A 22,219-nucleotide genomic window follows, 5' to 3' on the forward strand; every position below is an offset into this window, starting at 1 on the left:
TATAAATGACCTGGAGGAGGACATAGAAGGATGTGTGAGTAAATTTGCAGATGACACTAAAGTCGGTGGAGTTGTGGACAGTGCGGAAGGATGTTGCAAGTTACAGAGGGGCAAAGATAAGCTGCAGAGCTGGGCTGAGAGGTGGCAAATGGAGTTTAATGCAGAAAAGTGTGAGGTGATTCATTTTGGAAGGAATAACAGGAAGACAGAGTACTGGGCTAATGGTAAGATTCTTGGTAGTGTGGATGAGCAGAGAGATCTCGGTGTCCATGTCCCTAGATCCCTGAAAGTTGCCACCCAGGTTGATAGGGTTGTTAAGAAGGCGTATGGTGTGATAGCTTTTATTGGTAGAGGGATTGAGTTTTGGAGCCATGAGGTCATGTTGCAGCTGTACAAAACTCTGGTGCGGCCACATTTGGAGTATTGCGTGCAGTTCTGGTCGCCGCATTATAGGAAGGATGTGGAAGCATTGAAAAGGGTGCAGAGGCGATTCACCAGGATGTTGCCTGGTATGGAGGGAAGATCTTATGAGGGAAGGCTGAGGGACTTGAGGCAGTTTTCGTTAGAGAGAAGAAGGTTAAGAGCTGACCTAATTGAGGCATACAAGATGATCAGAGGATTAGATAGGGTGGACAGTGAGAGCCTTTTTCCTCAGATGGTGATGTCTAGCACAAGGGGACATAGCTTTAAATTGAGGGGAGATAGATATAGGATAGATGTCAGAGGTAGGTTCTTTACTCAGAGAGTAGTAAGGGCGTGGAATGCCGTGCCAGCAACAGTAGTGGACTCGCCAACATTAAGGGCATTTTAATGGTCATTGGATAAACATATGGATGATCAGATCAGGGAATAGTGCAGATGGGCTTTAGAGTGGTTTCACAGGTCGGCGCAACATCGAGGGCCGAAAGGCCTGTACTGCGCTGTAATGTTCTATGTTCTATGTTCTGATCTCTGGGTAAGCGTTCGCCAAGGCAGCCTTCAGGACGCGCGACAACGCAGAATCGCCGAGCAGAAACTTATAGCCAAGTTCCACACCCATGAGTGCGGCCTCAACTGGGACCTGGGATTCATGTTGCATGACATTCATCCTCCACCATCTGGCCTGGGCTTGCGAAATCATACCAACTGTCATGGCCTGAAACAATTCACACCTCTTTAACCTGGGGCTACCCCTATCTCTGGATCTGTAAAAACTTAATTACCTGCTAATGCAAGCATTTTCTGGCATCTTTGAATTTGTCTCTATATATGTTTCTGGAACATACCTCTTCATTCACCTGAGGAAGGAGCAGTGCTCCGAAAGCTAGTGTTTGAAACAAACGTGTTGGACTTTAACCTGGTGTGGTAAGACTTCTTACTGTGCTCACCCCAATCCAACGCCGGCATCTCCACATCATGTTTATATATAAAGTAGTTCACTCACCTTAAGGTGGTTAAGTGAGAGTCCTTGCTTATGTTCCCCTGGAAGCCAGTGGTCAGTTTTAATCCTGTCCAGTATGCACAGGCTTTCCAGACGATGGCCCCCATCAGTATCCGCTTTCTCTAACAACTTCCACATCGGCCGCTCAAAACAAAATCTGGATTTGGAACAGATAACATGGATCTGACCTTCAGTGCAAACATTTATGTTCTTCTTAAATAGACATTAGATAGGAAGTGTCCTCAGAAGCAATGTTTGATATTAATGGTTGTTGGTATTCACCAAGACCCTGATAGTGCACCTTGTGGTGAGGCTGGTGAATGTAATGGAGGTGTTGTTAGGAGATGTATCATGAAGTGGTCACTGAGTTGACTAGAATATTTAGTAGAATGTTGTCTATCGTAAATAAGAATGTGATCCGGATCAGATTCTTTACGTCATTTGAGAGTAGCTCAATACAGACTCTCAGAGTGGCATTTTCACTTCCCACCTGTCGCAGGAACATTTGGCAGTCCTTTACCTTCAGGCAGGAATTTCCAGTCTCGCATCGGGAGGGACCAGAAAATCCCGCCTAATTGTCAGAGTGGCCCTTTTTATTCGTCTGGCTGGGGGAGCAGTTGTAGATTGATGTCAAAGTTAACAATTCGTTCAACAGCTTCGGCTGATGCAGTGGGAATGGTTAGATGCCACCAGGAATGGATCTCTCTGGGAAGGGGTTTGGTATATGGGTGAGTGTCTGAGAACGTCACAATTTGAGCTGTTCCTCATGTTCCATTTGTGGAGCAAGTGGCCAGATCTTACCTGGTCCATTTTCAAGTGGTTGAGGGATGTCCAGAATTTTTTTGAAAGGTTGAAACCTGGGACTTCATCACTCAGTCAGTTACCAGATTACGGTTAGTGACATTTATAGTTAACCAGGAGGTGCGCATTGGGAGATGGGACTGCCGTGAGCTTGTAGTGTGTGGAGTGCATTTCAGTAGGGGCTACGAGATTTCAGATGAGTGCTTGGTTTTTCTTATCACAGAATCATAGAATTTACAGTGAAGAAGGAGGCCATTCAGCCCATTGTTTCTGCACGGCCCTTGGAAAGAACACCTTACTTAAGCCCACACCTCCACCCTATCCCCGTAACCCCACCTGACCTTTTTGGACATTAAGGACAATTTAGCATCGCTCAACCCTCTAACCTGCACATCTTTGGACTGTGGGAGGAAACCGGAGCCCCCGGAGGAAACCCACGCAGACATGGGGAGAACGTGCAGACTCCGCACACAGTGACCCAAGCCGAGAATCGAACCTGGGACCCTGGAGCTGTGAAGCAACAGTGCTAACCACTGTGCTACCATGCTTCCCACGGTAGCTTTGAGGTCTGTGTCAATGAGAGAGCGTCATTAGCTCTCAGCCAATGGTGTCCTTTGTGGGAGATGTCTCTTTGGATATCGGGAAGTTCAATACGTGCCAGCACAGGAAGCCATTTGAGCTCTGTTGGTCTCAAGGTCCCATAAATTATCCCCATGACTTCCTGGAGGTGGATCCCAGGTTCGATTTCTGGCTTGGGTCACTGTCTGTGAGGAGTCTGCACGTTCCTCCCGTGTCTGCGTGGGTTTCCTCCGGGCGCACTGGTTTCCTGGAGGTGGATATTCACTCACTCCTCAGCCAGGTTGAGCAGCAGTACTCTGTTGATGTGTGGACCAGAGTGAGCGAAAGACTGCATTGTGTTGGCTCTGCTGCCCAGGTGGTACCGGCCAGTTCACTCTCATCTTGACCTTGGCTTCAGTGTTCTGGTAGGTCAATGTACAGTTAAGAGTGATGTCAAACTATTTGGGTTTTCGGTCATGGGTGAGTGAGCAGCTGCAGAACTGGACATGAAATTCTTCCCCAGCCTTTGAGTTGTTCAGATGGAAGGCTGAAATAATGGTCCTACTCTAGGCAGTGTTGGTTGAAGTAGCCATTTTCTGAAATAGGCTTCCAGAGATCATAGATCTTCAGTGAGTGTTTTCACAATGTCCTGAAGTTCTTTAGCCAGGAATGCCATGTCCAAATGATCTGCATATACAAAGCCCCATCACTTTGTGGGAGGGGAGGTTGCTTATGTTGTAAAGAGCGGTGAGAGGTTTGATCCCTGTTGGGAGCCTGTTCTTGGCAATCTGTGCATGGCTGCTTAAACCTGCCAGGGGCACAGTGAGCTGATCATCGGAGTTGATTTGTTGTAGGGTTTCACATAATAGGTGAATCTTGTGAGTTTCAGCAGTATTCTTGTCCACCACGTTATGTCATAGACGCGCACAGGTAGGTCAACAGAGGCAGTTCCTCTTCAGGCCTTTCTGGAAATCAGCCTCAATAGTCGCCGTAATGCCTGATCTAGCTTTCTGGTGCTTCAGCCTGTAAGGTGCTTTAGTAATATGCTACAACATGAACTATGAGTGGACATTGCTACTCACTATGTCACTGGAGACCAAAACAACTGCTCATTTTGATGGTAGATCCCCAAATGGGTTCCATGGCAATGTATTATCATTGATTCAGTTAGCTACTCAGTCACTTCTGAGATAACCTTAAATTTAGCATTTTGTCTGCTCCTAGGTTAGGGTAACCATGCCAAGAAGTTTAACCTGGACACTGGTCAGTAAAGATTCTTAACAATCTGAATTAGTATCATCAAATCATAGAAATGTACAACACAGAAGGAGGCCATTCAGCCTGCTGTGTGTGTTCTGGCTCTTTGGAAGGGTATCGTGCTTAGTCCCACATGCCACCCTTGCGTCTATAAATCTGTAACCTTCTCAATATTACAGACCTGTCCAACTCCATTTCAACATTATTTATGGAACCAGTTTGTACCATCATTTTCAGGTATAAAGACCTAGATCCTGATAATCCTCTGAGTGAAAAATTCTCCTCTTCTACCCTCAAGCTTTTTCCCCAATGGTTCTGGACATCTCGCAAGGTACCATTTTAATCCTATTTTGATATTTAATGAAGACTTCAAACAGTGTGTTCTTTATATAGATCCAACTAACCAAGAAGTATGAACTTCAAAACTGATCTTCCTGTCTGTGAAATCCAATGCAAGGTCGCCTTTGAGAGAGATGACTGCAGCGCAGGACAAAATAAATGATCTGATCATTATTGTAGAAGTTGATTTACACATTGGTGGCACATTGGCAAAGTGGTTAGCACTGCTGTCTCACAGCGCCAGGGTCCCGGGTTCGATTCCGACCTCGGGTGACTGTCTGTGTGGAGTTTGTACTTTCTCCCAGTGTCTGCGTGGGTTTTCTGTCTGTGCTCCGGTTTCCTCCCACAGTCCAAAGATGTGCAGACTAGGTGGATTGGCCATGTTAAATTGCCCCGAGGTGAGATAACAGGAATAGGATGGGAGATTGGATTGGGCCTATGGAGTATGCTCCTTCAGAGAGTTGGTGCAGACTCAATAGGCCGAATGGTCTCCTTCTGCACTGTGGTGATTCTATGGATTCTATGTATCTCTATGACTTGATGGAATTGAACAATAAGCAACAAGCTTTTATCAGAGATTTATTTGTATCCAAAATGTCAAAGAATTAATTTGTATTTTATGGGGAACAAGGAAAGAACCGGAGAATTTGATACCGAAAACACTGACACAAATTCCACATTTCTCAATAATTTTCATGACATAACATTCACTCCTGCCCAATGTAGTACATAGATACATAGAAGATAGGATCAGGAGGAGGCATTTTGGCCCTTCGAGCCTGCTCCACCATTCATTACAATCATGGCTGATCATCCAACTTAATAGCCTAATCCTGCTTTCTCCCCATAGCCTTTGATCCCATTCTCCCTAAGTGCTATATCCAGCTATATCTATATTCAATATAATAAGGAAATAATGTAACAAGGAAAGAAGACACTTTACCTCCATCGGTAGTAAGTTCCATTGCTGATGTCAATGTTCTCGGGACTTACTTGCTTGTTTGTCTCTGGAATGCTCTTCTCCTTCTGATTACCATCCTCAAGAAACGTCTTCATGGCTCTCCTCACCACCGGAATGATGTTAACTCGTATGGGCTTCATCACATTTCTTAGAACCAGTGTTATTCGAGGACCATCAAAATTCAACAAAGAAGCATTCACATCTCCTGTGAGGACGAGAGATATACTGTGGTAAGAGATTGTATACACCCGAGCAAGTAATAATAATCCTAATAATGGGTCTTCCGGTTGCGGCTATGCGGAGCTAAGTCACACGTTCGGCAGCTCCCGCTAGCAAAGGACTTTTGGGCTCTTTTTAGGGCCCGCAACGGCGCTTGTTGGACGTTTCCCGGTGTGGGAAGGGGACAGCAACATTCCCCTGCTGGTGTATGGATTGGACCAGGAGCGGGACGATTAAAAAAGCAGCATTGCAGCAAAGAAAGGTGCGAGGGAGGAGGACCAAGATGGCGGCAGGCGGAGACCAGGCAGTGTGGACGCAATGGGTGCAGGAGCAGCAGGAGCTGCTCCAGCGCTGTTTTAAGGAGCTAAAAGCAGAGCTGCTGGAGCCGATGAAGGCCTCACTCGACAAGCTGCTGGAGACCCAGACGGCCCAAGGGGCGGTGATCCGAGAGGTCCGGCAAAAGGTCTCAGAGAACAAGGACGAGATCCTAGGCCTGGTGGTGAAGGTGGAGGTGCACGAGGCGCTCCATAAGAAATGGCAAGTGAGGTTCAAGGAGATGGAGAACCAGTCGAGGCGGAAGAACCTGCGGATCCTGGGCCTCCCGGAGGGGCTGGAGGGATCGGTCATGGGGGCCTATGTGGTCACCATATTGAATTCGTTGATGTGAGCGGGGGCCTTCCAGGGGCCCTTGGAGTTGGAGGGGGCCCACCGAGTGCTGGCGAGGAAGCCCAGGCCCAGCGAGCCGCCGCGGGGGTGCTGGTCCGGTTCCATCGGTTTGCTGATCGAGAGTGTGTATTAAGGTGGGCCAAGAAGGAGCAGAGCAGCAGGTGGGAGAACGCAGAGGTCCAGATCTATCAGGATTGGAGTGCGGAGGTGGCGAAGAAGAACGCCGGTTACAATCGGGCGAAGGCAGTGCTGCACAGGAGATGGGTGAAGTTCGGCATGCTACGGCCAGCGCATCTGTGGGTTATCTACAAGGACCGACATCATTATTTTGAGTCCCCAGAGGAGGCCTGGGCCTTTGTTCAGGTCGAAAACCTGGACTCAGACTGAGGGTCGGGGGATGATTGGGGATTGTTGTGTTGTGTTCCGGTTGTGTTGTGTTCTGAGGGGGGGTTCTTTGATTAGGCCCGCCGGATGGGCTCGTGAGGGGGGGTAGGCAAACAGCTTGGGGGGCTGATGGTCGGTAGGGGTTGATGGGGCCTCACCTGGGGGAGAGGGTGGCCTGAGATGGGGCTAGTGGGACTGGGCCTGAAAAGGGAGATGCGCCAGAGGAGGCGGGGCCGGCCGAGTGGAAAGCACGGGATTTTTCCCGTGCAAAGGGTTGAAGGGGGCGGGGCCGAAGCTGGGAAGCGCGTGCTTTTTCCCACGCTGGGAGTGGAATGGGAAGGACGTGAGTCTGCTCGTGGGCCAGGGAGGGTAGGGGAAGCTTTCCACTGGAGGGGGGGGGGGGGGGCTGTGTGTCGATTGTGCAGCGGGAGTGGCCGGGGTCAGCAGGAGTCAGCTGACTCACGGGAGTACAATGGGAGGAGCAATGCAGCTAGGGAGGGACCTAGCTGGGGGGGAAGGTGGGGGGAGAAGCGGGGGGGACCGGGTTGCTGCTGGAATGGCCAAGGGGGAGCTGGAGGTGGTAGAGGAGGTCGGGGCGGGGGTCTGCCGCTGTGGGGAACGGGCCGTGCGGGGAACGCGGGCACATGGCTGGCCGAGGAAGGGCTATGTCTAATCGGCGGGGGAGGGGGCGCGAGTAGCCCCCTGATCCAGCTGATAACCTGGAATGTGAGGGGGCTGAATGGGCCGGTCAAGCGGGCCCGGGTGTTTGCACACCTGAAGGGGCTAAAGATGGATGTGGCCATGCTCCAGGAGACGCACCTGAGGGTGGCGGATCAGGTAAGGTTAAGAAAGGGGTGGGTAGGGCAGGTGTTTCATTCGGGTCGAGATGAAAAGAACGGTGGGGGGTGGCGATTTTGGTGGGGAAGAGAGTGTTGTTCGAGCATTGTGGCGGACAATGGCGGTCGGTATGTGATGGTAAGTAGCAAGCTCCAGGGGGAGCGGGTGGTGCTGGTCAATGTGTACGCCCCGGATTGGGACGATGCGAGGTTCATGCGGCATATGTTGGGCCGGATTCTGGATCTTGAGACAGGAGGCCTAATAATGGGGGGGGATTTCAACACGGTGCTGGACCCGGCACTTGATCACTCCAGGTCCAGGACGGGCAGGAGGTTTATGGACCAGATGGGAGGGATGGACCCATGGAGGTTTACGAGGCCGGGTGCCAGGGAATTTTGATTCTTCTCCCATGTCCACAAGGCCTACTCCCGGATTGACTTTTTTGTCATGAGCTGGGCGCTGATTCCGAGGGTGGAGGACATGGAATATTCGGCGATAGCCATTTCTGATCACGCTCCGCATTGGGTGGACCTCGAGTTGGGGGAGGAGAGGGACCAACGTCCACTGTGTCATCTGGAGGTGGGGTTGTTAGCGGATGAGGAGGTGAGCTGGTGGGTCCGGAGGTGTATAGAGAGGTACCTGGAGACTAATGATAATGGGGAGGTGCAAGTAGGGCTGGTCTGGGAGGCCCTGAAGGCGGTGGTCAGAGGAGAGCTAATCTCCATTAGGGCACACAAGGAGAGGGGGGAGAGCAGAGAGAGGGAGAGAGGTTGGTGGGGGAGATGGTGAGGGTGGACAGGAGGTAGCGGAGGCCCCGGAGGAGGGATTGCTGGGGAAGCGACGTAGCTTCCAGGCTGAGCTTGATTTACTGACCATCAGGAAGGCGGAGGTGCGGTGGAGGAGGGCGCAGGGTGTGGTATATGAATACGGAGAGAAGGCGAGCTGGATGCTGGTGCACCAGCTTCGGAAGCGGGATGCAGCTAGGGAGATCGGTGGAGTTAAGGATGGAAGAGGGAGCACGGTACAAAGTGTGGTGGGCATCAACAGGGTCTTTAGGAGCTTTTACGAGGAACTGTAACGGTCAGAGCCCCCAATGGAGGAGGGAGAGATGGATCGCTTCCTAGACCGGCTGAGGTTTTCGAGAGTGGGGGAGGAGCAGTGGCGTGGTTGGGGGCGCCGGTTGGACTGGAGGAGCTGGTCAAAGCGATTGGGAACATGCAGATGGGGAAGGCACTGGGGCCAGATGGGTTCCCGGTTGAATTTTACAAGAAGTATTTGGACCTGCTGGGCCCGCTGTTGGTAAGGACCTTCAACGAGACAAGTGAAGGGGGGGCTCTGCCCCCGACGATGTCTAGGGCGCTGATCTCCTTGTTCATGAAGTGGGACAAGGATCCCCTACAGGCTGATCTCACTCCTAAACGTAGATGCAAAGTTGCTGGCAAAGATACTGGCCATGAGGATAGAGGACTGTGTGCCACAGGTCATACATGAAGATCAGATGGGGTTTGTGAAAGGGAGGCAGTTGAATGCTAATGTACAGAGGCTTTTGAATGCTATAATGATGCCGGCAGTGGAAGGGGAGGCGGCGATAGTGGCGGCGATGGATGCGGAGAATTCCTTTGATAGGGTGGAATGGGGATACCTGTGGGAGGTGTTGAAAAGGTTCGGGTTTGGGGAGGGGTTCGTCAGGTGGGTGAGGTTGCTATATGAGGCCCCGGTGGCGAGTGTGGCTACGGACAGAAGGAGGTCAGAGTATTTCTGATTGCACCGGGGGACGAGGCAGGGGTGTCCCCTGTCCCCCCTGCTCTTTGAGCTGACGATTGAACCCCTGGCCATGGCGCTGAGGCAGTCGCGGAACTGGAGGGGGATAGTGCGAGGGGGTGGGGAGGAGCATCGGCTGTCGCTATATGCGGATGACCTGCTGTTGTATGTGACAGACCCGGTGGGGGGAATGCCGGAGGTGATGAGGATCCTTAGGGAGTTTGGGGATTTCTCCGGGTACAAGCTCAATATGGGGAAGAGCGAGCTGTTCGTAGTGCACTCAGGGGACCAGGAGAGGGGGATTGGTAAGCTCCCGTTGAAAAAGGCGGAGAGGAGTTTTAGGTACCTGGAGGTACAGGTAGCTAGGAGCTGGGGGGGCCTTACTTAAGCTTAACTTTGCAAGGCTGGTGGAGCAGATACAGGAGGAGTTTAAGAGGTGGGACGTGCTGCCACTATCCCTGGGGGGCAGGGTGCAGTCAGTCAAAATGACGGTGCTCCTGAGGTTTTTGTTCTTGCTTCAATGCCTCCCTATCCTGATCCCTAAGGCCCTTTTCAGGCGGGTCAACAGGAGCGTTATGGGGTTCGTGTGGGCGCAGAAGGCCCCGAGGGTGAGAAGGGTGTTCCTGGAGCGGAGCAGGGATGGGGGGGGGGGGGGGGGGGGGGAAGGGGTTGGCGCTGCCTAACCTCTGTGCGTATTATTGGGCCGCCAACGTGGCGATGATACGCAAGTGGGTAATGAAGGGTGAGTGGGCGGCATGGAAGAGGTTGTAGATGGCGTCCTGTGTGGGCACAAGCCTGGAGGCGCTGGTAACGGCGCTGCTGCTGCTTCCTCCAATGAGGTATACCACGAGTCCAGTGGTGGCGGCTACCCTCAAAATTTGGGGTCAATAGAGACGGCACAGGGGGGAGGTGGGTGCCTCAGTGTGGTCCCCGATACAGGGGAACCACCGGTTTATCCCGGGGAGAATGGATGGAGGGTTCCTGAGTTGGCACAGGGCAGGCATTAAAAGGATGGGGGATGTTTTTGTGGACGGGAAATTCGCGAGTCTGGGTGAGCTGGAGGGGAGTTTCGGCCTCCCCCTGGGGAACACCTTCAGATATATGCAGGTAAGGGCATTTATTAGGCGGCAGGTGGTGGAGTTCCCACTGCTGCTGCCGCGAGGGGTCCAGGACAGGGTGTTTTCGGGGTCATGGGTTGGAGAGGGGAGGATCTCAGCAACGTATCAGGTGATGAAGGAGGAGGAGGAGGCCTCGGTGGAGGAGCTGAAGGGTAAGTGGGAGGAGGAGTTGGGTGAGGAGATTGACGATGGGACGTGGGCGGATGCCCTGGGGAGGGTGAATTCCTCCTCTTGCGGGAGGCTCAGCTTAATACAATTCAAGGTGCTGCATAGGGCGCATATGACCGGGGCAAGGTTGAGCCGAATCTTTGGGAGAGAGGACATTGTGTTAGATGTTCAGGGAGCCCAGCAAACCATACCCACATGTTCTGGGCGTGCCCAGCGCTGGAGGTCTTTTGGAGGGGCGTAGCAGAGACAATGTCAAGGGTGGTTGGATCCAGGGTTGAGCCGAGCTGGCGGCTCGCAATATTTGGGGTGGCAGAGGAGCCGGGAGTGCAGGAGGCGAAAGAGGCTGGTATCCTGGCCTTTGTGTCCCTGGTAGCCCGGCGCAGGATTCTTCTTCAGTGGAAGGATGCAAGGCCCCTAGACGTGGAATCCTGAATTAATGACATGGCAGGATTATTTAAATTGGAGAGGGTCAAGTTTGCCTTAAGGGGATCGGTACAAGGGTTCTTCAGGCGGTGGCAACCGTTTCTAGACTTTCTGGCGGAGCGGTAGGCGATGGTCAGCAACAGCAGCAACCGGGGGGGGGAGTTCGGGGTGGGAGGGGGGATTCATGAGGGTTTGTCTGTTTTTCTTGATTGGGTGTGTATATTTGTTTTCATACCGTTTATCTTTGTTAATTTATTCTTTGTGTATATGGGGGGGGGGGGGGGGGAGGTTTGTTCTTATTTCTTTGTGTTATTTTTTATTGTTGACAATTTGTGAAAACTTGAATAAAATTATTAAAAAGAAAATAATCCTAATAATCTTTATCAGTGTCACAAGCAGGCTTACATTAACACTGCAATGAAGTTACTGTGAAAATCCCCCAGTCCCCACACTCCGGCGCCTGTTCGGCTACACTGAGGGAGAATTCAGAATGTCCAATTCACCTAACAAGCACGTCTTTCGGGACCTGTGGGAGGAAACTGGAGCACCTCCCTGAAACTGAAACCCACGCGGACACGGGGAGAATGCGCAGACTCCGCACAGAGTGACCCAAGTCGGGTGTCGAACCCAGGTCCCTGGTGCGGTGAAGCAACAGTGCTAACCACTATGCTACAGTGTCGCCCCTGCCGAAAAAAACTTGTTAATACATTCTTGAAGTATAATTATTGTAATAAAGACCCCGCCATCAACAAACCTCATCACTAGGATCTCCTGTTACCCAGATACAAATGCAGAAGGTTAATCACAGAAGCACATGCGTCTACATTCACAGGCTAAATCAGGAGGGTTTTATTTTCTTTCATTTTCTTACTCGTTCATCGGTCTGACGGGATGGAGAATCCCACCTATTGTGTTTAGTTTTAGTAAGATGATGTAGTTAATGGGAGGAACCTGGGGCTGAAGCAGTCAGGTGTTGAGCTTTCAGTTTTGACATCAGTTTTAGATTGGGATGTGGACAGACAGCGTCTTCTTTAAAAACAGTGAGTTTTGATCTGTCTGTGAACAAGACTGGAGCAACTTCTCAAAGGCTGGCAGATTAAACAGTAGCCTGAGACAGACAAGAACCTGCAAGCTGTTTCCTGACTGCATTTCTCTCTCCCCAATCGGTCTGTCAAAAGGATCTCCATAAAGCAAGTATTCCTAACTGTATTTAAAAATGGATTTTGACCTGAGATGGGGTTTGCTTGAGTGGAGATAAGAAGATAACTGTTAGGAGTGTTCATTTCATTGTTAAGCATTGTTTATCTGGTAATTGTAAGCTATTTTCTTTATTATGTTAAAGTTAATAATACTGTGTTGGTAATAAAGTCTGTTTTAATACACTCTATCTCTATTTGGGCATAGGATACTCCTTTCCTCACAGTCTTACAAATTAAATAAAATATTGGGGTTTCTGTCTGGTATCCTAGCAACTGTTGGGGTTTCGCCAGGGATTGAAATAGCAATGTGACCAAAAGCTTGGTCAAAGAGATAGCAGGAGCATCTTAATGGAGGAGTGAGATGTAGAGTGGTGAATAACCCAGGAATGCGAGTTGATCTGTGACCCCTTCCCACTCTTACTTTCCTGACCTCTGAGAGTGATTTGATCTGTAAAACTTTTCCATAAATCTTTACCAGACCAGAAAACCGAAATAAAGGATCCAAGGTAACCCTGGACTCCTGATGGAAGCCAAATTGGTAAGCAATTGAAATATCCACAGTGATTGAGCGTACAACCTGCTCACTCCCCCCCACCCCCCCTCCCCGCACCCCCCCCCCCCCCCCCCCCCCCCCCCCCCCCCCCCCCCCCCCCCACCTCCCGAAACCCCTGCCTAATTTTACTATCTTCCTTAGGCTGCAATTTCAACCTGTCGCTTCAAGCAGGGAAGAAGGATAGTCAGCAAGAGGCAGCACAGTCCTTAAGGGGTGATTTAATTGAGGTATTTAAAAGGATTTGAAAAGGTAGATACAGATATCCTTTGGATAGGGAATCAAGAATGAGGGCTGGACACAACCGAATTGCCATTAGATCTGAGGCAGAGTTACATCGATTCACAGATGATTGCTGGGATTGGGGGGGGAAGGTGCGTATCCTACAAGGAAAGGTTGGGCCTGAATCCACTGGAGATTGATAATGAGAGGCAATCTTATTGAAACATATTAGATTCTAAGGGGACTTGACAGGGTAGATACTAAGAGGATATTTCCCCTCGTGGGAGAGACTAGAACTGGGGGACGCAGTTTAAAAATTAGGAGCCTCTCATCACGGCGATTAAGATAATTTGTTTTTCTCTCAGAGGATTGTGAGTCTGTGGAACTCTCTTCCCCAGAAAGTGATTGGGGCCATTTTAAGGCTGAGTTAGATTCTTGACTAACTAGGGAGCGAAAGGATATCAAGGGTAGTCAGGAAAGTGAAGTTGAGGCTGCAGTCGGTTCAGCCGTGATGTTATCGAATGGAGGAACAGGCTCGAGGAGTTAAATGGTCTACTCCTGCTCTTAATTTGTATGTTCCTATGTATGTAAGTTGGGTGATGATACAGAGGTGACAAGAGGCAGTCAGGAACAGTGCGAGTATATGGCCTGAAGCTCATCTTGGGGTCAAATACAAGGTTGTGAACAGTGTGGTCTAATCTTAGGCAGCTACCAGGGAATACACCTAATACAGATTGGAAAATATGCTTGATTGTTCCCCCACGGCCCCATTCAGCAACAATACAGGACTCTTCCATGTCCCAAAATAAATTTAGATCATGCACAACAATAACATTCACAATCTTCCACTCCCATTGTGCTGTTAGTGTAATACACCAGGACCCAACGTTCAGGCATGGGAACAGTGGATGCTGGAAAAATGCAGCATGTCTGGCAGCATGTGTAAGGAGAGAAAGCAGAGATAATATTTCAAGTCCTTTGGCTCTTCATCAGAGCCGAAGGGAGGGAGAATGTGTTATATACTGAAGTGTAGCTCTGAGATCGCAACAAAACTTTTAAAAAACTTTTTTGATGTTCTTAAAGTTGGTTCTTTTTGTTGCAATCTCTCACAGTTACACCTTAATAGTTCGGATGAAGAGCCAAAAGGACTTGAAGCGTTAATTCTGTTTCTCTCTCCTTACAGATGCTGCCAGACCTGCTGGGTTTTTTCAGGATTCACTGTTCTTGTTTCAGATTCCAGCATCTGCAGTAATTTGTTTATTTCAGAAATGGGACTGGATTTATGGGCCCCTGCATGATTTTGGCGGGAGAGTGGGGGGGGGGAAGGGAACATCTTCCCATCGAACCTCCCCCCAGGGATGGATAAGGTGCCAAATGGACTGCATCACTTCGGCATATTGAGGCCCTTAAGACCAATTATTGCCCACATAAGACCCTCAATCTGCGTCTGTTGCCAGGTTACGCTGGCCAATGGAAGACAGTCGAGAGTATTTAAATATTATCTTTAAAGAAAGGCTGAGAAGAAAGGTGGTTACCTCCTTCTGGTGTCCCCTATTAACAATGGGGGCATTCCTCCCAGTCTGTTACAGAGTATTATTATTCTACATCTTATTTAAATCCATTGCTGATGTCCTCAGTAATTGCTGGCAGGTCATTAATTGTTGTTGTCACCTGTGTATATTTGTATTTATATATTTATATATTGTATTTGTATATTTGTATTTAACAGCCGTCAGTTTTAATATTATGTTACTGTTATTTCAAGTAAAGCTAGTTGCTTCCGTTTTTTCAGTCCATACTGTATTTTAAAATTTGTTATTTCTTTATATTAAATAAGATTAACTTCCAGCATCTCTTTGACTATTTTTTTGTGGTCAAGTACATCATTTGGTTGACGAGAATAAAAGGAATTTGAGTTTCCGCACATTCAATACAAAGGTTTGCTGAGTTTACTGACAGAAGGCATGTTAGCAACACTGTGGCTATGTTTCAGTACGTTTGTGGAAGATAACGAGCACTGAACTGAATATATTGAAAGGTTGGAACACTTTCTCCTGGCAAATGTGATTGCAGAGGAGGCTTGAAAGCGCTCAATTCTCCTGAGTATGTGTGGGACAAAAGCCTATAAGATAGTGAGAAATTTAGCTACACCACAGAAACCAAGGGATGTTTCATTTGTAGATTTAGTTACACTCATTCAGAATAGCCACGATCCAAAGCCCTCAGTAATTGTACAATGTTTAACATTCCATAGTCATTTTCAGAAACAGGACAGTCTGTAGCTAACTTTATTGCTGAGTTGAGCCAGCTGTCTGAACATTGTGAGTTTGGAACAGTTTTGGAAGACATGCTTCAAGACAGACTAGTTTGTGGCGTTAACGAGGACAGCATTCAGCTGTGTTTTCTGGGAGAAACCACACTTTTAAGAAGGCTGTAGAAATTTCTCAGGACATGGAAATAGCTGCCAATAATGTAAAAGGTATTCAGAAGGCCAATGGCGGCACACAGGCAAGTGCACTGCATCAAGTAAAGAAAGAAACTGTAAGGGAAAAGCTGAAGGCAGTGGAGTGTTTTTGGTGTGGAGGGTTACACTATGTGAATCATTGTAAGTTTATCGATGTTATTTACCACCAGTGCAACTAGAAGTGGCATTGAGCAAAGAAGTATTGGGGTGCTAAAAGAAAGTCGAAGACTGAGCAGGGAATTTCAAATGCAAGTTTATGGCAGTGGGAGGGGAGAAGGGGGTGCTGGTTTGATGGGTGAGAAGCATGCCTCCCTGTAAAATTCAGCCCGTAGTATAATTAATTATATTCCATTTGGGAGGAGAGGTAGGGATGGGTTGTTGATATTTGTGAATGAATTATTACCACGCTGACGCACTACCAAGTCAACACCCCAAGCACTGGGAGTGAGCGCAGTGCTTCACCCACTTTGAAGTGCGGTTCTCCTGGCTGGAAGTGGAATACTTACATTATCTGCATTTAGTCATAATGCAAAGAAGGCAGAGTACCTTGTAATTAAAGCAACATTCGGATGCCCATCCTTCAGCACCTTTAGTTATATGGCGAAACTGGGATGGTTGTCAGGAACTGGATTAGCCAGGGGCTGAATTAATCAGTGACTGTATTAATCAGTGCTGGAATGAACTCTGAAATAGAAAACAGAAAACACCGGAAACACACAGAAGTTCAGGTGGCATTTGCTCAAGAGTGGAAGGGAGGGACAGAATTAAGAAGACGCTAGAGATGAACAACTTTTGAGCCATTACAGAACCAGTGGAAAGCGAAAGGTCTGTGACAGGGAGGAATAAAAGGAAATGACACAAAAAAAATAGATGGTGGCATAAGGCAAAGGAAGATGATAATAGAACAAACATGGAAACAAAGCAAGGGTCCAGAGGTCGAGTTGTGAATGCCTACAGGAATGTGGGAGTGGTGATTAGGACTTAAAGCTGCTGAGGCTGGAAGGTTGCCAATTGACCCGCACAGATGTGAAGTGCTGTCCCTCAAGCCTCTTCGTTACTTAAATTGAATTATTAAGCATTGAATGATGTTTGACAGGCAGACGTAAAAGAGCAGTTCTCCAATTTGTTGAAGGTTTTGACGCTATTTAGGTGTGATGAACACTATAGTCAGGTGAGAGTTCAGGTATCAGAGTGCTGAACGAAACAACTCCCAACTCTCTATGCTGTGACGTCAGCGCCCAGCAGTTAAACCAGTTTTACAAAGTTTCACACCAACCAGTTCATCTGCGGATCAAGTTTTGGGGGCAGGGGAAGGAACCCTCAGGCAGAGGACTAGAGCACAGAGAATTTTGCTTCAGCCGATTTTTCACAAATTAATTCAAAACTATTAGACTAAATTGAAACACAACAACCTGGGTGAACGGATTTGGAGATTACTGTATTCATAAATTATTCAATCACAGAATGTATAACACAAAAGGAGGCCATTCAGCACCTCATGCATATTGATGCCACCTCTTCAACGGCAGTTATCAGTTTTAATCATATTTCCCCACTTTTTGCCCCAACACTTCTTACATTCTCTATTTTCACATTTTGACCCAATTGCGACATTATAACCTCTTCCTCAGATGGCCACATGTGACAAAGCATTCTACATTCTAATAACCCACTGTGTGAAACATTTATTTTAATTTTCTTATTCATTCTTCTGATAATCCTAGAACATGCCAGCTTATTACCCCATTGCCAATTAATGGAAGAACTCTTCGGTGGCATGGTGGCACAGTGGTTAGCATTGCTGCCTCACAGCGTGAGGGTCCTGGGTTTGATTCCAGCCTGGGGTGACTGTCTGTGTGGAGTTTGCACATTCTCCCCATATCTGCGTGGGTTTCCTCCGGATGCACCGGTTTCCTCCCAGTCTAAAGAAGTGCAGGTTAGGTGGATTGGTCATGATCAATATGTAGGGTACGGGGATAAGGCAGGGAGTGGGCCTAGGTAGAGTACTCTTTCAGAGAGTTGGTGCAGACTCGATGGGTCAAATGGCCTCATTCTGCACTGTCGGGATACTATTTAGCCTCTCAAAACCTTTCATAATTTTGTAAACCTCTATTCTAGAGAAAAAGCCAAATTGTTTTAGTTTTATTTGATAACTATAATTTCTCTGTTCTCACTATATTGCAACTTCTCATATGGTCACGGTAACTGTCCAAATATTATTGCATTGATTGAGCAGTGACTAAACTCTCTAAACAACAGTTGCATGTTGCTTTTGTTTTCAGATACAATTTGAAACACAATCTTACATAAAACTTAGCCTACATTCATTCCCAGTCAGCAGTGGCTTGGCTTCAAAAGTCACATTCTTTTTTTTAAATCCCTCCATGGCCTTGACCCTCCCTACCTTTGTGGTCTTTGTGCCAACCTTACAACTCTCCAAGATCCCTGCACTCCTCCAGCAGATCCCTGATTTTAATATCTCTTCCATTGGCAGCTGTGTCTTCAGCTGCCCAGGCGCTAAACTCAGGAATTCCCTCCCTATCCCTTACCAGCTCTCTGCCTCTCTCTCTCTCTCCTCCCTTAAGTAACATGGCTAAAATCTGCCTCACTGCTTCAGTTATTGCTCACTTGTCTAATATCTGCTTATGTGGCTTGGGAATGATTTTTGTTTGATAACGCTCCAGTGAATGCTTGACTCTGCTTAAGGCACAATATAAATGCAATTTGTTATCGACACTGTTGTTTGGCAAGAGGTGAAATGCAGAAGCATGAGTAGTAACTGGATTGATGGACAGCGGTCAAAATGGGAGTTGCTCCAATTAAGAAGAATTGGAAGTAATATAACTTAGAGGTTACCACGGTCAAAAAAAAATCTGCACACATATTTGGACTTAAACATAGAGAGCACATTATCAAAATGCATAACAGGACAGAAGTAGGATGCTTAGCAAACAATGGGCAAGACATTACTGTGAGTCACAGGCAGGTGAGCACATGCATTTTCTGTGGAATTACAAGCAATGGGAGTAAACAGAGAACAAAGTCATTTTGGGGTTTCAAATTATAGTATTCTTAAAGTGTGAATGCAGGTGAATAAGACATTTAAAAGTACATATTTGGGGTTTTATAAATAGTGGAATAGAGAACAGGCAGAAATAAAGTCATATAAAGGGCAATGATAATTAACCATAATTAACGTAGTTACAATAAATATATCAATACCATAGAAATTGTACAGTGTAGGTTCACCAGAATAACCAATGATGTTAAATTATAGTTGTGAGTGGCGACTTAGGTTTTTGGCAATTATGTACAAATGTCTAAAAGGAAATTTAGTCGATGATGTTTCAGTTGTGAATGGTTTTTGTTGGGTGGATTTGGAGTAGGTGATACGGAATAAAATTGTCACTGAAATTGAGAAGCGGGCAGGGAAATTTCTTATTGGGTTCCTCAAGCATGGGACGATCTACCACACCGAGGTTTTGAGGCAGGTACAATTACATCTTGCGTATTGCAACAGGGAGAGAACAGTGGAACTGATCTGAATTGCTGTAGCAAAGAGATAGCACTGACAGAGTGGGCTAAATTTTTCTCAATCCAGCATGAATCAATTTAAATGACAATCCTTTCTCAGTTCTCTACTAACAGTGTCCATGAAATGTGGGTGTCGCTGACAAAACCAGCAGCATTTACTGCCATCACTAATTACCCATGAGAAGTGGCTGTTAGCCTCTTTATGTACCGCTGCAGTCCACGTGGTGCAGACACAACCAGTGCTGTTCGGCAAGGAGTTCTAGCGTTGAATATTGGCCGGGATTCTCCGATCCCGCGCCGGGTCGGAGAATCAGCGGGGGACGCGAGAATCGTGCCAAGCCACTCCGACGGCGGGCCACCCAGCGGCAATCTTGCCCGCGGGGTTGCCGCTGCGCCGGTTGGGAGCCGTTGAAAACGCCCTCCACCCCCCGGCGATTCTTCGCCCTCAACGAGCTGAGTTCCACCGAGTCCCGCCGGCGTAGGTTACGTATGGTCCTACCCGGTGGGACTTCAGAGTTCTGGCTGCGGGGGCTGTCCTGGTGGGGGGTGGGGGAGGGGGGGGCAAGGGGATCCGACTCCAGTTGGGGCCTCCACGGTGGCCAGGCCGGCGATCGGGGCCAACCGGTCATCGGGCGGGCTAATTCCAGGAGGGGGCCCTATGTTTGTCCGCGCCTGGCGGGGGCCGCCGCTGGTCCACATGCGTGGGTTGTAGTCTCAGCGCCGCCTTTCGAGCGCACAGCACTCCGGCGCCGTACTCGCCCCCTAGGAAGGGGTGAATGCCTGGGCCTGGAAGCCCATTGACGCCAGCATCGCTCGCGCCTGTTTTGACGCTGGCGTCAACACTTGGCCGGGATTTCGGAGAATCCCAGCCATTATCTTTCTGTTGGTATTATCTGATCACTGAAGGAGAAGGACAATTGCCTGAGGCATTCCTCGTGTAGTTAGGATCAGGTACCCTAAGAGGACACCACAAGCAGTACTTAGTTCCTGCCCAGCCTTCTAACAGCTGGCAGCCTTGTCTTGTGGTATGATGGCCAGAGCAAATAAGAGATAAGGGACAACACAGACAGGACTTCAAAGTACATTTAGTGCAGGTGAGTTAATGGAATGTCCAGTTATGTAGCTTAATTGCATCAAAGCAGAGATGCTACATTTGATTGTGTTGGTCAGCATGAATAATGACAAGTGGAGCTGAAGGTGGAAGAAATATTACAGGCCACTCAATTCTACAAGCAGGTGGTGGCGAAGGATAACACAATGAAATAAAGGATTGACAGAGGGCAATAAATAGTTCTTTATTGTACAAGGTTTGGGACCCGCCATCAATAAATCAATATTTGATAATTCAGTGGCAGGCATCCTTACCTTCATACAAGACCTGACCCTGAATGGATCAGGGCTCAATGTTACATGGACAGTATTCATTAGACACGGTGCAACAGTCGTTACCATTGCTGCCTCACAGCGCCAGGGACCCGGGTTTAATTCCAGCCTTCTCTGTGTGGACTTTCTCCTTGTGACTTTGTAGGTTCCTCCGGGTGCTCCGGTTTCCTCCCACAGTTCAAAGATGTGCAGTTTAGGCGGATTGGCCACGCTAAAAGTACCCCTTAGTGTTCAGGGATGTGCAGGTTAGGTGGGGTTATGGGCTAGAGCGGGGAGTGAGCCTAGGTAGAGTGCTCTTTTAGAGAGTTGGTGCAGACTCGGTAGCATTGTGGATAGCACAATCGCTTCACAGCTCCACGGTCCCAGGTTCGATTCCGGCTTGGGTCACTGTCTGTGCGGAGTCTGCACATCCTCCCCGTGTGTGCGTGGGTTTCCTCCGGGTGCTCCGGTTTCCTCCCACAGTCCAAAGATGTGCAGGTTAGGTGGATTGGCCATGATAAATTCCGCTTAGTGTCCAAAATTGCCCTTAGTGTTGGGTGGGGTTACTGGGTTATGGGGATAGGGTGGGGGTGTTAACCTTGGGTAGGGTGCTCTTTCCAAGAGCCGGTGCAGACTCGATGGGCCGAATGCACTGTAAATTCTATGACTATCTATGACTCGATATGCTGAATGACCATCTTCTGCACTGTAGGGACTCTATGGATTCTATGGACACCATAGACATTACCTGACCCCTGGGTCGAGTGATCTTACGTTAAAGTGCCAATTATCTGCTATCTGAACTTGGGTAGTTGAAAGCTCTGTATTACTGTGATGGTGTTCATACCCCTTATACATAGACTATCTGACTCTTGGTGGATCACTGGTCTGTATTATGCTGAACTCTCATTGCTATGGTTCAGTGCTTCTCTGGGCCATATGTTTGCCCATACAGTTGGTCATTTTATTGTCAGGAATTTATTTAAAGAGTGAGAGAGAGGCTCTAACATCAGTTTCTTACCTGGATTAATAAGGAAGTTCTGCTCGCAGTAAACAATGGCCCCTTTGAGAAGCTCCTTCAGAATATTTATGACTCTGCCAGGGATGAGGTGCCCACTGCACTGGGATGATTCTGGAAGTGGGTGGAATATCTCATTCCCAGACCACCTCCGTTCACTTTCCTTGGGAACAGCCAGGTAAGCCAACCCCTTTCTCAGAAGGGTTTGATGATTGATTCCATCCAACGTATAGGGGTGGTCACAGCTCTCTTCAACCCTTAAGGACAAATCATTGAACCACAGAGACACCTCCATATCCAACTCTTCAAACTCTGTCCTGAGAATGTAGTCAAAGCAGGCGTGCTCCCTGGAATAGTCCACCTGGAATCTGTAGTCCTGCTGCTGGACCCTGTCAAGAATCGTGAAGAGAATGTCTTCGCATTTCTGTACTTCAATGATCTTCATGTTCTGATGGGCTTTAATTCCCGACAAATATCTCTGGTACCAGCCAAGTCTGTCCATGTTAGACGACCACATACCGGCAGTTTCTTAAGATTGCCTGTATTCTTGTGGCACTTGCTGAGTGTCTCTGTTCACTGTTCGAACAGCCTGGCTCTGTGAATGTGTAAAGTTAAATAAACTTGAGGAATTTCTGGCAGCTCTGGGAGGGGTTTGGGAGTGTTGCAGCTCGGCCAGAATACCGTAATACCTGTAAGAGAGGTCCCGTCAATTTATCAGGGCAGAAGAGTCAACTGCTGGTCAAAGAAATCTTTAAATTACCGAATGAAGGGCAGTACAGTGGCACGGTGGTTAGCACTACTGTCTCACAGCGCTGAGATCCCAGGTTCGATCGCGGCTCTGGGTCACTGTGCGTGTGGAGTTTGCACATTCTCCCCGTGTTTGCGTGGGTTTCGCCCCCACAGTCCAAAGATGTGTAGGCTAGGTGGACTGGCCACGCTAAAATTGCCCCTTAATCGG

General features: G+C 48.3%; 1 protein-coding gene across 1 annotated transcript in view; it reads right to left on the reverse strand.

Moving 5' to 3' along the window:
• LOC119976155 (protein mab-21-like 4) overlaps window positions 1-21,872 on the reverse strand; it is a 42,363-nt gene extending 20,491 nt beyond the window's left edge. The window contains exons 1-3 of the mRNA XM_038816373.1: window positions 21,265-21,872; window positions 5,319-5,541; window positions 1,424-1,577 (exon numbers count right to left, since the gene is read on the reverse strand). Coding sequence (XP_038672301.1) covers window positions 1,424-1,577; window positions 5,319-5,541; window positions 21,265-21,778 — 891 coding nt within the window. The 5' untranslated portion in view covers window positions 21,779-21,872. The remainder of the gene's footprint in view (window positions 1-1,423; window positions 1,578-5,318; window positions 5,542-21,264) is intronic.
• Between the last annotated feature and the right edge of the window lie 347 nt (window positions 21,873-22,219).

Source organism: Scyliorhinus canicula, chromosome 13 (genome assembly GCF_902713615.1).
Source record: "Scyliorhinus canicula chromosome 13, sScyCan1.1, whole genome shotgun sequence".
NCBI lineage: Eukaryota > Metazoa > Chordata > Chondrichthyes > Carcharhiniformes > Scyliorhinidae > Scyliorhinus > Scyliorhinus canicula.